The sequence below is a fragment of the Tamandua tetradactyla genome, chromosome 8, assembly GCF_023851605.1.
Source record: "Tamandua tetradactyla isolate mTamTet1 chromosome 8, mTamTet1.pri, whole genome shotgun sequence".
NCBI lineage: Eukaryota > Metazoa > Chordata > Mammalia > Pilosa > Myrmecophagidae > Tamandua > Tamandua tetradactyla.
The window spans coordinates 83,022,624-83,036,578 of NC_135334.1; the positions used below are offsets into that span (position 1 = coordinate 83,022,624).

At 40.8% G+C, this 13,955-nt stretch overlaps 2 protein-coding genes and 2 non-coding genes across 13 annotated transcripts in view; 3 read left to right on the plus strand and 1 right to left on the minus strand.

Moving 5' to 3' along the window:
• TRIM66 (tripartite motif containing 66) overlaps nt 1–7,160 on the minus strand; it is a 63,865-nt gene extending 56,705 nt beyond the window's left edge. For 3 of the 10 annotated variants that reach the window (XM_077113924.1, XM_077113918.1, XM_077113921.1), the window contains exons 1-2: nt 5,526–7,159; nt 4,824–5,011 (exon numbers count right to left, since the gene is read on the minus strand). Coding sequence is in view for 5 of the 10 variants with exons in the window: in XM_077113918.1 (XP_076970033.1) it covers nt 4,824–4,853 (30 nt within the window). In the remaining 5 variants the exon portion in view is untranslated. Of the gene's footprint in view, nt 1–1,324; nt 1,477–4,823; nt 5,012–5,525 lie in introns of all 10 variants that reach the window. The other 7 variants (XM_077113922.1, XM_077113920.1, XM_077113914.1 and 4 more) reach the window with 6 other exon arrangements.
• On the plus strand, nt 6,660–9,876 carry RPL27A (ribosomal protein L27a). Its single transcript, XM_077113939.1, has 6 exons — nt 6,660–6,695; nt 7,071–7,229; nt 7,621–7,684; nt 8,118–8,193; nt 8,805–8,979; nt 9,703–9,876. Exons 1-6 carry the CDS (start codon nt 6,675–6,677, stop codon nt 9,829–9,831), a joined length of 624 nt encoding a protein of 207 aa, XP_076970054.1. The 5' UTR covers nt 6,660–6,674; the 3' UTR covers nt 9,832–9,876.
• LOC143645412 (small nucleolar RNA SNORA3/SNORA45 family) lies at nt 8,335–8,464 on the plus strand. Its single transcript, XR_013157121.1, has one exon. It is a non-coding gene; the product is annotated as a small nucleolar RNA SNORA3/SNORA45 family (small nucleolar RNA).
• On the plus strand, nt 9,484–9,619 carry LOC143645413 (small nucleolar RNA SNORA3/SNORA45 family). Its single transcript, XR_013157122.1, has one exon. It is a non-coding gene; the product is annotated as a small nucleolar RNA SNORA3/SNORA45 family (small nucleolar RNA).
• Nucleotides 9,877–13,955: the final 4,079 nt, after the last annotated feature.

Below are 13,955 nucleotides of genomic sequence, written 5' to 3' on the forward strand. Positions count from 1 at the left end.
GGAAAGCTACAGAACACAGTGAACACAGAGAAGACAGTTCATATAACATAGCGAACCTAGCTGGGGATGGTGACGATGACTGTTAGTACAAATATAAAATGTTCTTCCATGAACTATACTACACTATTACAAGGTTGAGTAATTGAGTGGTATGTGAGAAAAAAGCACAACTAATGCAAACTATGAACTATACTTAAGAAACACTGAAATGTTTCTCAAACTGAGGTTTGAGAAAATAGTTAAGAAACATTGAAATGTTTCTCAAACTGAGGTCCACAAACATATTTTTATGGGTTCTCTCCAACAGTTATTTTTCAAATTATTGTTTCATTCTAATACTAGAGCTTTACAAAGTATAAATATTTTGGATCTTCTACATATCCACCACAAGGATATTTTAAGGGCAGTGTTAAGAGTTTATGAGCTAGTTCACATTGTGCAGTATTACTTTGTCTCAGGCTAAAGAGAAGAGAAAAGGACAGACTTTATTTGTAAATGATGCATTCTTGCCAAGCGAATTGTAGTACTCATGAGCACTGTTTCACAGTACTTGGAACAGAAAAAGGATATGGCGAAATTGGATCATTGTCATTGCAGCATAAGTTTGCCAAACTTAGCCATAACAGTCAGCACCACATTTAAGTCACAGTGGCTATTTAGTTCAGCAAAATTTGATCTATCATATGAAATGAATACTATTAATTTGTTAATTTTGTTATTGTAGTTTTTTAATAATTTGTAAATGATGTTCAGTTTTATCATTGCATGAAAACTAAAAGCAAAAGGAATTTGTACCTAGTTTTACATTTGTACTTATTTTTAAAAAATCATTTAATTCAACCCAGAGGTTCTGTATTTACGTACGTTTGAGGAAAATTTCATTCTAGCTCAAATTCTTTGAGAGCTAAACATATTAGGGAGAGATGGTGATGGGGTTGGGAGAGGCCGGGATGCCTCGGGGCCTAGCAAGGTGCCATTTTATAAATTATGGATGTGGGCTTGCACCTCTGATTCCTTCTGGAGCTCTAAGGACAGTTACTTCTCAGAGAACAGCCATAGCAGCAGCCCCAGTAGGAATAAGGGCAATCTCTACTTGAAGATTTAAGAATGGCCAAGTTTATTTCACTAGATCAGTGGTTCTCAAACTTTTCGGTCGTGACTCACCACTATGTTTTAAAATTTTTGATAATCCAAAGAGATTTGATTTATGTGCACTATATCTTTTGCTTTTTACCATATTAGGAATTAAAACTGAGAAAAATTTTAAATATTTATTAATTCATTAAAAAAATAAGCCCATTACATGGTAAAATGAACAACTTACTTTTTAAGAAAAATTAACTATTTTTAAAAAAAATTAAGATGAGAAAAATGACATTGTTTTTTTCATTTTTTGCAAATATCTCTGATGTCTGCATTAATAGAAGACAGCTGGACTCCCATACTTGCTTCTGCAGTCAATCTGTTAGGTGTTGTCTGAAGTACAGAAAGAAAATCTAGCTTTACACAGATACATATTTAGAAAATACAGGAATTTTTAATAGCCTTATAATTGTGGATCTTCTTCTTGATATTATTTAATACTATACCAAAATTCAACAAATGGAGTGTCTTAAAGATTAGTTGTCAGGTAAAATATGAAACCACATCAGTGAACTTTTCTTATTCTGTTACATTAAAATCCACTGGTCTATCTTGAACTTGGAGATGCTCTTTTACTCAGGCATCTTTTTTTAACATAGCATTGGTTATTTAGAAAATACTGGTTCACCAACTTAAAAAAATCACACTCCTTAATAACACCTCCAATCTCATCACATTTTTCTAAAACTCTAAATTTTTATCAAAAGCTCAAATTTTATCATTGGCAACAAATACTATCAGTTTTTTCCTTGAAGTAACAGTTTCACTTCATTTTTGAGAAATGTCTGCCAAATTCCCAAGTTTAAATAATTAGTCAGTTCTTCTTTGAAATAAAACTGGTGTTCCATAATATTAAAAAAAAAAAAAGACTCACAACTCAAATAAACAGCAATAGCAAAAGTGCTGTTTCTCACTTTGATACGCAGAAGTGAGTTTTGTATACTTCCAATTTCTTCACACAAATACCATATATATGTATATATATATATTTTTTTCAAAGATCGAGATTTAATGAAATTTTTACTGCTTCATCATGGACATTTTTAGGTAAAACTGCCTTTCTTTTTTTTAACTGCAAGTGCCTGGCAGTAAAGAATACAATGACTAATTTAATGCCTAAAGCACCAGAGCTTTACCCACCATTGCTTTGGCACCATCAGTGAAAATGTTAATCCAGTGAAAAGAGCAAATAAATATCTTCATATTATGAGGAAAATTGTTTTAACCTTATGAACTCAATGAAAGGGTCTCAGGGACCCCCTAAGTCTACAGACCACACTTTGAAAACTGCTTGCCAATGGAATGAGTATAACAATCCTCGGAATTCAGGGAGGTGGTATGGCTTCCCACAGCCAGTGGTTACTACACAGGTAAGGATATAAGGAAATAGTACTCTATTTCTATTTTAGAAAAGTAATTGGAGTAACCCCACGAGGGCAAAAGATTACATTAAAGGCACAGCCAAGCAATGAGCCACTGATCTGAGGATAAAGGAGGAAGGTCAAGATGCCCCTTTTCTGCTCCCTTCCTCCAACTGCTTTTCAGCTGCTGGATTTAGTTCTTTCTCCCCCTATTTCCTATCTTCCCTACCCTGGGAGAGTGTGGAGGGAATAGAGATTGGGAATATATTTAAACCAGGGGTAGCAATTCAAATGCCTACAGGCGCCAGGCAGTCTAAATGAGTTAAATGCTCCACATTCTAAAAGAATGTGGGTCCAGAGTTGCCAAATCTTAAATAGTCTTTCAAGACACTAAAAATCTAGATTTTTATTTTAATTTTAAAAGGTTGGCAACCAATTAAGTTAGAACACACAACAAAATACCATAAATCAAACAAAATGTACCAGGAGCAAAGAACTTGTGACCTGCTTTGAGTACCTGGACTAAATGAAACAGCAACTCAAAGTTTGGAAGGACAGGAAACCTCATAAATACCTTGCTCATAAACCACCTCCTGCACATCCTATATCCGGACTGAGAGAAAGGAAATGCTTACCTGAATTTCTTTGACTTTACCAAGGAAAGACAGAGCAAGGTCATTCCACGTTAAACTGGGAGTAAGAATTTCAAAGACTGTTTACATGGGTATTAGGGAACAAATGCCTCAAAATAATACTCACTTTGGAGAGAAATACCAGTAACTGAAAGAGAACCCACTCTAGGCCAGACTGTTTTGAATGTGAAATTATTATTAGTTTACTTGTCTCCTGTCTTAGACAAAGTCCTAGAGGCAAAATTTTTTTGTTCACCATTGTACCTGCCCCTCATTGCCTGCCACCTATATATAGTGCCTGAACATGTTCAATATTTCAATAAGTACATGTTCAACATTTATTTATAAAATAAATGAAGCAATCTCAGTTTTGTTTATTATACAGATGAGAAAACTGAGATTCAAAAGAATATGATGTTTCTTCCATATCACTGAGCTAGTCAGTAAAAATAGTTAAGAAATGAACCCAAGCTTCTGTGTTCTTTCCACTAATTTTATTCTCTAAAATTAAATTAAAGCCCAAATATTTAAGCTTCTCTTTTTTGTGCCATTGATCCTAGCATTCCTTTCTTCACAATTAATAGTAGTGAGGTTTTCTAGTGTGGGTTCCAAGAGAGCTTTAAGGAATTTAATTGCCATGTATTACAATTAGATTTTTTTAAATATATCCAACACAGAAAGACCCCTAGAAATCTATAATCCCTGCATTATTTTTACTTTGTGCAGAAGACAACCCCACCTGTAGTCCTATAGATTTCTTCCTAAATGTCATATATCAAAAAACTGAGAAAAGCGAACAAAAACTACTGAGCCTGGTGAAGCTGAAAAGAAATTGGAACCTATACATACTGATGCTGCATAAATTGGTAAAATCTATTTGGAAAAAAAGTAGCAACATAAAATGAATCATAAAAATGTTCATACCTAGTAATCCAAAAATCTCACCCCTGGGAATTTATCCTAGACAACTTACACAATAGAAGAAAAAAAACTATAAATACTCAAATGGTCATCGCACCATTATCTCTAATATCAAAGGACACAAAAAAAGCAAAAATGGATACAAAATATGCAAGAAAAGATTTTAGCAAACTATAGTGCATACTGGAGATAAAAATTATTCTTCAGCTGTTAAAAATCATAATAATCATGAAGACTGGGAAGAAGATAAATGAAAAAAGTCATGGTATTAAAAGAAAAGCAGAATACAAAAGGATATGCATATTATGCTCTTCAGCTTTGCAGATAGCTATGTCTCCTATGTTTTGTAGGGTAGTATGTTTTGAGGAGTTAATATTTATAGTTATCAAAATTTTCTTAAATGTTGTACTGTCTTTTCTATTACATATGTATTTTTTCAAGCCTTTCCAAAATAAATTCAGATTTCTGAATTTTCCCTCAATTCTCACTTAGAGAAAAGCAGAAATCTTGGCTCTTCGCATCTTGAATAAACAGCTTCATGCTTACAAAAGGAAAGCAACATAATATTTTCAAATGTCCAAGTAAAAAAACAAGGCTGGATCCATCCAAGCCACTGTTGCAGTCTGAAGAACAGATGATGAATTCAGGAACCCAGAGAGAAGAGGAAGGGAGAGTGACTACAGGGCCCTCTGTTAGGGTGGCAGGGTGTTACTGAGGCCATCTCGAGAGAGGCCTGGGGTAGCAAAAAGGTCAGCTCCACATTTACCTGCCTCGCCAGGCTGCTGCCTGGAATCATCTCCCTTCTGCTTATTTCACAGGTATTTTCTGATGTCCTGCCTCTCTGATGCCATCTCTACACAGAGCCTAGGTACTTGAGATGTCACAGGGTCATACTCTATTTCAGGAGAGATGTCACAAAGGAGAAGGCCTCTCAGAGTGTCATGGCCTAGGTGCCTAGCAGGAAGAGACAGATCACCTAATGCCTAATGCCTTTTGTTCCTCAGCTTTACAGATATAGAACTCAGCTTGGGTTGCTCTCTCAGAGCTGCCTGACCTAGGAAAGCTAACCCCCACTGAACAAAACATACATGAATTTTATATTTAAGCCACACAACTGCCTTTGATGGAGAAGGAGCTGGCTAGAAAACTAGAACCTGACAACTGCCCAAAAAATCCTCTAGAGATCAAAACCCTAGAGATCAAACCATTGATGCAAAGAATGTTAGGTGAGTACAGAACCCAACAGGGGATGCAGGGACCACTCAGGAAGGGCTCCCATTTAGCCAGGTGGTCTGAGAGACAGGATATAGCTCCTCTATAACCAATGAACCTGGCCAACTATCCAGAAGCAGGGTCCCATTGCTCAGAACCCTACCTCCACCCCTGGACATTTTTAGTCCTTGTTCTGGACCCCAATTACAGGATATCTGATGCTTATCTTCCATTCCCAAGGCCCTTCCCAGCTTACCTCCATTCACAGATCATCTTCCCAAAGGTTTCTAGGTAGCTCAGCTCATCCCTTGTTGACTTACGGCAGTTTTTATTTCAAAAAGAAGATGGTCTCTTCTTAGACCTTCCCTCCCCAGTCTCAAGTTCCCTCTTTCTGCTGGCCACAGGCAATGTGATTAAGGGTTTAAGGAGTGATGAAGACCTTAATGCTGTGAGGTCAGAGAGGGAGTGGTCATGAGGTAAAAGCAGAGGACCTGGAGAGAAAACTAAAAGTAAGGTCTAGGCTCTGTCTCTTACCAGCTCTGCAGCCTCTGGCAACAAGCCTCTTGTGCTCAGCTTTTATCATTCATAAAATGGGGCTGGCACTGCTGATAGCTCAGGCAGAAGAAGAAGCACTTTGTAAACTGCAAGGTGCTCTGAAAATGTTGGCTATTATCAGTGTGGACTGGGGTTTTGGGTAAGAAGCAGAATATAAGATGGGCCTCAAAGGCTGAAGAAAATTCGGGTTACACGGTCTGGAAAGGGACTGGATCTTCAGTAGATGCAGTCAGAGAGAATGTAGGATGGGAGACTAGAATATATTCTAGGTGAAGGGAGTGAGGCAGAGAAAATAATACTCATACAGAGGAATTGAGGGAATGGGATCCTGAACACTGTTTCGAGCTGACTTAGAATAGGAGGAACATCTCTTCCACTTTTAGTGAAGAAATGGAGGTGCAGGTAGATATATTCATTATTCATTCAACAATCATTTGTTGAATGTGTACATGCCAAGAACTGGGAGTGTACGAATAAAGAAAAATAACCCTTGAGCCCTTAAGGAATGTGGTCTGGACAAACGTGGGTCAGTAAATACATGAGAACTCTATACTAGACTGTGTGACGTCATAAGTGGGGAAGTGAGCAACTATTAAGGAGAAGTCTTCACAAAGACTTCTGTTAGTATTAGGTCGAGGTTGGGCAAGGGCAACCTTTGGTCCAGGACAGGAGGGAGTCAGGAGCATGTCGAATCGGTTCGAGTGGAAATTAAAACGCTGCAATTAGAAAAAGTTATTTACAGGATCTGGATAAAAAAGAATCATAAAGCAACCACGCAAACAGGCCCCTGAAACAGAGGGGTATCCAAACTGAGAGTACGCCCCGGACGGTGTCATGTCAAAAGAGAAAGATGGAGCAACCCCTCAACAGTGTGAGTAAGAAGGTCCCGAGGGTGGTAGAAGTGTTCGGGGAACGCAGTCAAACACGGAGTATCTCACTGAGGCAGGCTTAAACAAGCAAACCCCGCCGATGGAGAACAGACTCGTGAAAAGAGTGAGACACACAGGGCCGGTCAGGGCTGGGTATTCGCGAGGGGCTGAGAGGCGCCGACGCCTTTTTGAGTCGGCCCAGACCGATTCCCGGGCCAAGGAGCCAGGCAAAAGGCCCGGTTAACCTGACAGAGGCGGCGAGCATCACGGCGCCAGGCGCCCGACTCCTCGACATCTTTCAGCCTTCCAGCCTGCGCTGAGAAGGGGTCGCGACCACCAAGGCCACGAGAACTTAACCTGATAACAATAACCCACAGGGAGACCTAGCAGCGTGCGGAAAAGCCAGGCCAGACAAAGCAGGTCCCGCCCCAGGCCCGCCTCTCCGGCGGAAGTCAGGCACATTAGCTCCGCCCCCAGGCCCGATAACTCGCGAGATTTCGGAAAGGCCTTTCTTTTTCGTTTCGGCCGCCGGCATGGTAGGTGATTGTTTTCGTTCCCTCTCTTCGTTCCTGGCGGGGGACCTTAACTCGGTTTCGGTTACTCACGGCCATCTCCCTCGCAACTTTGTCTCGGTCCTCTAAGCTGTTCATGGCCATCCGCAGGGCGGGGAGTCTGATGTGGACCCAGAATAAGGCGGGGTGCCTGGGGCCGCGTGTCCGGCTTGGGGTTCAGGTTTCTGTAACACGCGGGCTGGGGCACCTGGGCTCGGCTCTGATGAGGCCGCACAGTCCATAATTTGAACTCTGCAGAACCGCAAGGGAAATCCTTGATCCCCAGGCCTATAGGGCTCTCGCACTCTGGGTAGCTTCGCTCCCAGCCCCTTCGCCCAGAATTTGTGCGAATCACTAAACTGCCTTTTTCTCGCAGCCTTCCAGATTGAGAAAGACCCGGAAACTCCGGGGCCATGTGAGCCACGGCCATGGCCGTATCGGTAAGTACGTTTTCCCCTCTTCATCGGCCTTGGGCCTTCCCTGCCGGGTCCCTAGCCAATCAATCGGGAGGCAGATAGTTAAGAAGTGGGTTAGTGAAAGCTTTTTGCAGTTAAGTTTAGATTGAATTTGGCTGTTAACTGTGGAAGTCACTCTGGGAATTCTCTAGTACTTCGATTGTAGAGAGCTACTATGGGATGAAAATAGAGCGGGAATACCGTGGTGAATTAGTTGAAGGCATGGAATACTGTGAGTTCAATGATGTGGAAAACTGCAAAGAAACGTTTAACCTAGAGTCTTTAAGGAATAGCAAGATGAAGCATTGTCGACTGTGCACAGCATAAGCAAAGGCACAGTAGTGTGGGAAAATGCTTTGCTTTTGCTGGGAGTAGTATTGAGGGTCTGTGTTAGCCATGTAGCTTTGTATTCTTGCAGGCAAACACCGGAAACATCCGGGAGGCCGGGGTAATGCTGGTGGCATGCATCACCACAGGATCAACTTCGACAAATAGTGAGTGTTTTTTGGGCTGTGCTTTCACTGACAATGCATCCTTGGAGTTAGGGGAGAAGGCTGGTTCAGGACATCTTAACACAGATCTTATTATTGCTGGTTTTTACCACATTAGCATTTGATTTGAGCTCAGAATCTGTCATCGAGACTAGAGTCACGCTGGGGTATTGGCTATTGCCTTAGTGTGCTAGAGTCCTCGAAGAGTAAGTGCTGACCTTATTCACTGGCTGTGGGACTCACGACACAGTCAGTCACCAGGTCAGTAACAGGCATCATATTGACCTATTAAAGGAGTGGTTAGAATTTCCATAGAATGCTGTCAAGTAGCCTGAATTCTAACCTCGGCATTGCCTCTGACTTGATCTGTAGCTTACACTGGTCCCATGAAATAGGCTTTAAAACTCTTTTTATGGGGGGGGGGGGGGGGGTCGTGCATGGTCTGGGCAGGTTTTTCAACTCTTGAGAGTCTTTGGTGTCCTTTAAAATCAAGTGCCTGCTATGTACCATTTCACTCGACTTTAACTTACACTTTAATGGGGGCAGAACGATGATAAGTATAGCTTCTCAATATTGAGGTAAGGTTATGAAGGTGGTTTGCCTTGTCTCCCCAGTCATCCCGGTTACTTTGGGAAGGTTGGTATGAGACATTATCACTTGAAGAGGAACCAGAGTTTCTGTCCAACTGTCAACCTTGATAAATTGTGGACCTTAGTCAGTGAACAGACACGGGTAAATGCTGCAAAAAACAAAACTGGAGCTGCTCCCATCATTGATGTGGTGCGATCTGTGAGTAAATTGGATATTGTTTTTAGTTCCTTGCCTCTTTCAAAACTCTGGGTATCCAGTCCATTAAATTTCCAAGCTGGAGAGTATCCTATAGTTACACAGTTTCCTAGTAATTTCATTGAATTAGCACAGAAATTAATGACCAAACTGGATTCTTTTCTACTTATCCTTCTCTCTACCTTGCTCATATTCCAATTGTCATTACCCTGATTCAGATTTGCATTTCTTGTCTGGATTATTAGTAATCTCAATAGCTGGTTCCACTCGATTTTACATAAGCCTAGCATTTTATGTGAGAAACAGCTTTGTTTCTTCAGGGGTGACTTGTTCCTTACAGAATAAAGTCTAATATATTCAACTGTAATTCCCATTCCTGGCCTGTTTAATGCCTTTGAGCAATTTTGATGGTTACACCAACAGGGCTTCAACATTTCTGAGAATGTTGTTTTCCCTATCTTGCATATCAGGTGGTAACTTAGTGTGGGAGAGGGTATTTGTGCTTTCCCCGAGACTAGAGTCACATCCTGACACAGCACTTGTCCTGGTGTGCTAGAGTTCTCGGAGAGAATGTACTGATTTTGATTCACTGGCAGAGGGGCAGTGATCAGTACTCCTGTTAGTGCCCTGATCAGAAACAGTTCATACCTTGCTTCTGGATTGTCAGTTCTTTTTGGGAGTTGGTGTCTGCTGTGGTGTTATAAACCTTTTTCTTTGTTGTTCTAGGGCTACTACAAAGTTCTGGGGAAGGGAAAGCTCCCAAAGCAGCCTGTCATCGTGAAGGCCAAATTCTTCAGCAGACGAGCTGAGGAGAAGATTAAGGGTGTGGGGGGAGCCTGTGTCCTAGTGGCTTGAAGCCATATGGAACAGTTTCATTAAATGCTATAACAGATGCTTTTCCCTTGTGGTCTGAGTGTAGATTCTTTGGCACCTCTATATCCTTACCTGTGCAGCCAATACTAAGCGTAGTTGGCATCAGGAACCCACCTTAACCAGCTTCTAAGAAGAAATGTGGAGGCCTTAGTTAATTAGCAAACTTGAACCTTCCATTTATAAAATGTCAGTGATGGGCAGTACAGTGGTGGCTTAGTGGCAGAATTCTCACCCTGATGCCCAGGACCCAGGTTTGATTCCCAGTGCCTGCCCATGCAAAAAAACCCACAAATGTCAGTGATACCTATTGATAAAATTCTAGTTAACCACCTGTTTGCATTATTTACAGTGGATGAGAGAAGGTACCCTGAATTTGTTCCATGGGGATCAAGAGACAAGTTTCGATGGATCATACTCTACAGGCCAGGGTGATGGGGTTGAGCAGTTGTATAGGGGCTAAATTTCTGATTGTAAGGGTTTCCACCTGGGTCCTTTATCTTGGCCTGAACCAATCTAGTTATGAGCAGAATATAGACTTAATAGTTTTTCTTACAGTTAAAAATGTAACCAAGCCAGGTTTTCTAGGGTTTATATCTTGAAGTCAAACCATGATAATTATAAGTGCTTCTTTGTGGATAAAAAAGCTCACGGAGGTCCCAATGTGAATTAGTTTACTTCTTTTCATATTATTTTTAATGTAAATTATAATTTGCTACAAACTTTATAGTTCTGGAACTTTGGACTTCTACCCAAAATATAACTTGCAGTCTGAAACCCTGAGCAAAGAATTATGGCACTTAACTAGGTTTAGAGTGATGGAGGGTTTCTTTGGTGTTCTGGGGTCCTACATGGGATGGGAACCATTTTATGTGGGACAGATGTCTCATGCCAACTTTTGGAAGGTGTTGGGGATAACCAAAAGGAAGCCAAGGGAAACAGTTGACCTAGGATGAATGAGAATGGGAATTAAGAGAATCAGCCAAGTTTTATTCAGTTGGACCACCTTATAGATGGGACATTTGAGCTTACATCTTTTGTAATGGTGCTCAGAGAAAGGTGAAGTTTACAACAGACTACTAGGATTAAAGCAATAGATGAAAGATGAGGCAAATAGATGTGCAGAGAATACTCTGGTCAGGCTTAAAAAGTGAGAGGTTGGAGGCAGGACAATGACAATTGCAATGAATATGGTTAAAGGGGTAGGGTTTTGAAATCCAAGTGCTGTGATATGGTTGCTCTTGCGCTCATGTTCACTTTTTCATGTTGTTATTTTCAAAGAGCTGGTATGGTATAAGAACTCAATAATTTGATTCATTTTCAAATTACTGCCAGTTTCCTACTGAAAATGGCAATTTTCTGCTCTTGGGACCTCTCCTTGGTGCTTTCCATGGGTCACAGGGGTCAGGAACTTGCTGATGCTCCACCACAACAGTGCTGATGGAGACTGCCTCGTAAATAATGTCAAGCTTTGGCTAGTCTGCCCTGTAGCTAGAGGTCCATACTGCCACTTTCTCTGATAATTGACAGGATAAATGATACTCTTCTAAGAGGCCTTAGACCTTCTCTCGGCCTGTCAAAGTAACTCAAATGGTACTTTTGTACATTAGGTTGACAGCTGACTTTATGAGCTAAAAGAGCTGCAAATACAACTTCAGGCCCTTTTGTATATGTGCTTTAAATCGTCCGAATCTTGGAGCTGCAGGCAGAACTTGGTGATTTATGAAAAAGAAAGTTACAGATACTTTTCAAGGGCAGTCCTCACTGTTAAAATCGGCCAAACGGACTTCAGTTGCCAATTTTGATGGCAATTGATCCTTACTCGGTGGCTTACTGGCCCAAGAGCAATCAAGCCCCTGGGATGAAAACACATGCCGAAAGCGCTCACCACCGTTAAAGATGTGCAGCAGCCACCTACACTAGAAGGCAGGATGCTACCCGGCATCAGCGGCTAGAAACGTGCAGCGGCCGATCCCCTGCACTTTCCTACCTCCGCGGGGCCCTCACAGCAGAGCCGAGGCAAAACCCCGATCCCTTTCCTGTCCTTCGCTCCCAAGAGGCACTTCCGGAGCGTGAGGTTCTCGTTCCGGGGATACGCTGGCACCCCACGCCCAGGCTGGAAGCATGTCCGACACCAGCTCCGCCTCCTTAGCCACTTCCTGCAGAGAATGAGGCAGATCCATACTGCGCGAGCGTAGAGATCCTTTCACGAGCTAGGCGGAAGGTTTAACCCAGGCGCTGGTCGCTGCGCAGCAGTGGGCCCCCGTGCGAGCGGAGGACTCGTGGCGGCTATCTTGCTGCCTTTCAAATCTCGTTTTGAGTGCATTTAAGAACAGGAGGCGTGATATCTGTATACACTTTAAAAATGGGAATTTCCAAACTTCTGAGAATGAATATTGTTTCAAAGATGAATGCCAACTATGTTCAAGATATCTTGGATCAAAAAATATTTTTTGCTTGCATAAGCATAGAAATGGTCTGGAAGAACATACAAAACTGAGAAAACGGATTTCTTATGTTTTTTGGAAGGCAAGGGGATGATAAATATACTTTGTTACAGTTTGAGTTTACTGTAGCTAAATGCATATTGCATATTAAAAGGCAATGCAAGTGGGGGGAGAGGGGAGAGAATAACTTCCCAAATGAAAAGCCATTAGTAACTTGCCAGTACTGAAAAGTAATATTTTCTTTCCTTGTAAAATTTTCATGGGCTTAATTCCACCCCCTCCTCCATGGAATGCATACCATACCATATTGTCTGGCTCTAGAGACTAATGTATATTACCCCTAGTAAGAATATAGATTAACGTGCTGCATGTATCACATTCCTGGCTCTATTTTACATTCCAACTTTTGTTTTACTTACATTTCCACTTTAAGTTTTTGTTTTTTAATCCTGTTTGTGACCTTATAAATAAGGTACAGAGAAAGTACATGCCTATGGCAAAAAGATACGTAACAAAGGGTATTTTCTTTTAATTTATCTGAGCTGATTATAATTCGACATTAGGGATTTTCTTGGATCCCTTATTCCACAGACCATCCAAAGTGAATCAGAGTTGGAATACTGGTTTCCAAGGGTACTCCTAAATTGCCTTTTAAAAGCCCAAACTCCTTACTTTGAGACTAGTTTACCCCAAGCAGTTACTGAAAAGGGCATTTAGAATAATGTGATGAGCCAGGCTCCCCTGGTCTCAAAGTTATCAGATCCCTTCATAGCACAACATGTTCTTAACTCCAGAATGGGGAGTCAAAGGGGTGATATCCGAGCTGTTGCTCCAAGGTTGTCAGCAAAGCTCTGTTTAAGGAAACTCAGTGTTAGCAATACCATCCTCTAATGGGGCACTTTGGAAAATTTTGGAGGCAATTTTTATTAGTCACAATCATGATGGGGAAGCTACCTCGGATGCTAGATGTTGTGCAATGAATGAGTCAATCCTAAACAAAGAAGAAAAATCTTGTTTAGAGCTTAATTCCACTTTACACATAATCAAAATGTGGTTGGTTGGTTGTTTTTTGCAGAGTTTTTACATATATTTCAGTTTTTCAGGATTCTAACTACTGTATAAATTAAGGGAAGCTTATATATTGTTTTGTTCAGAATACTGCCATAGTTATTTATCGTTTCAAAAAGTCAACTCACCAATGATAACTCTACTCAAAAAGTAGAATCTGAGTTGCTAATACAACACACTTATCTGTCTGCATGTATAGCTACTGCATTCACAGTAATTGTGTGTATGGGTGTAAGTATCTGACTTTATTATATCTTCTTGGATAGTTGTGTTGAAACATTCGCATATTTAAATAAATAGTATAACAAAATATTTTCCTTTTATTACCCCTTTATAATTCCGTTAATATGTCTAGATTGGTTATATTATCTATGAGCTTCATTTCATAGTAGTATTTACTAGAATAGTAAAGGGGGAGTTACAAGTATTCACTACAAAAAAGAGAGTGTTGAATCTGAAGAGTTGAGAATCTCTGGTTTAGGGACTCAGAGATCATGTGAAAACAGAAATTAGAAAGAAGCCCTGAATACTTTTTGTCAAACCCAAACCAGGTCCTTTAGAACATCCCTTCACCCCCCCTCAGCAAGTGTGCAC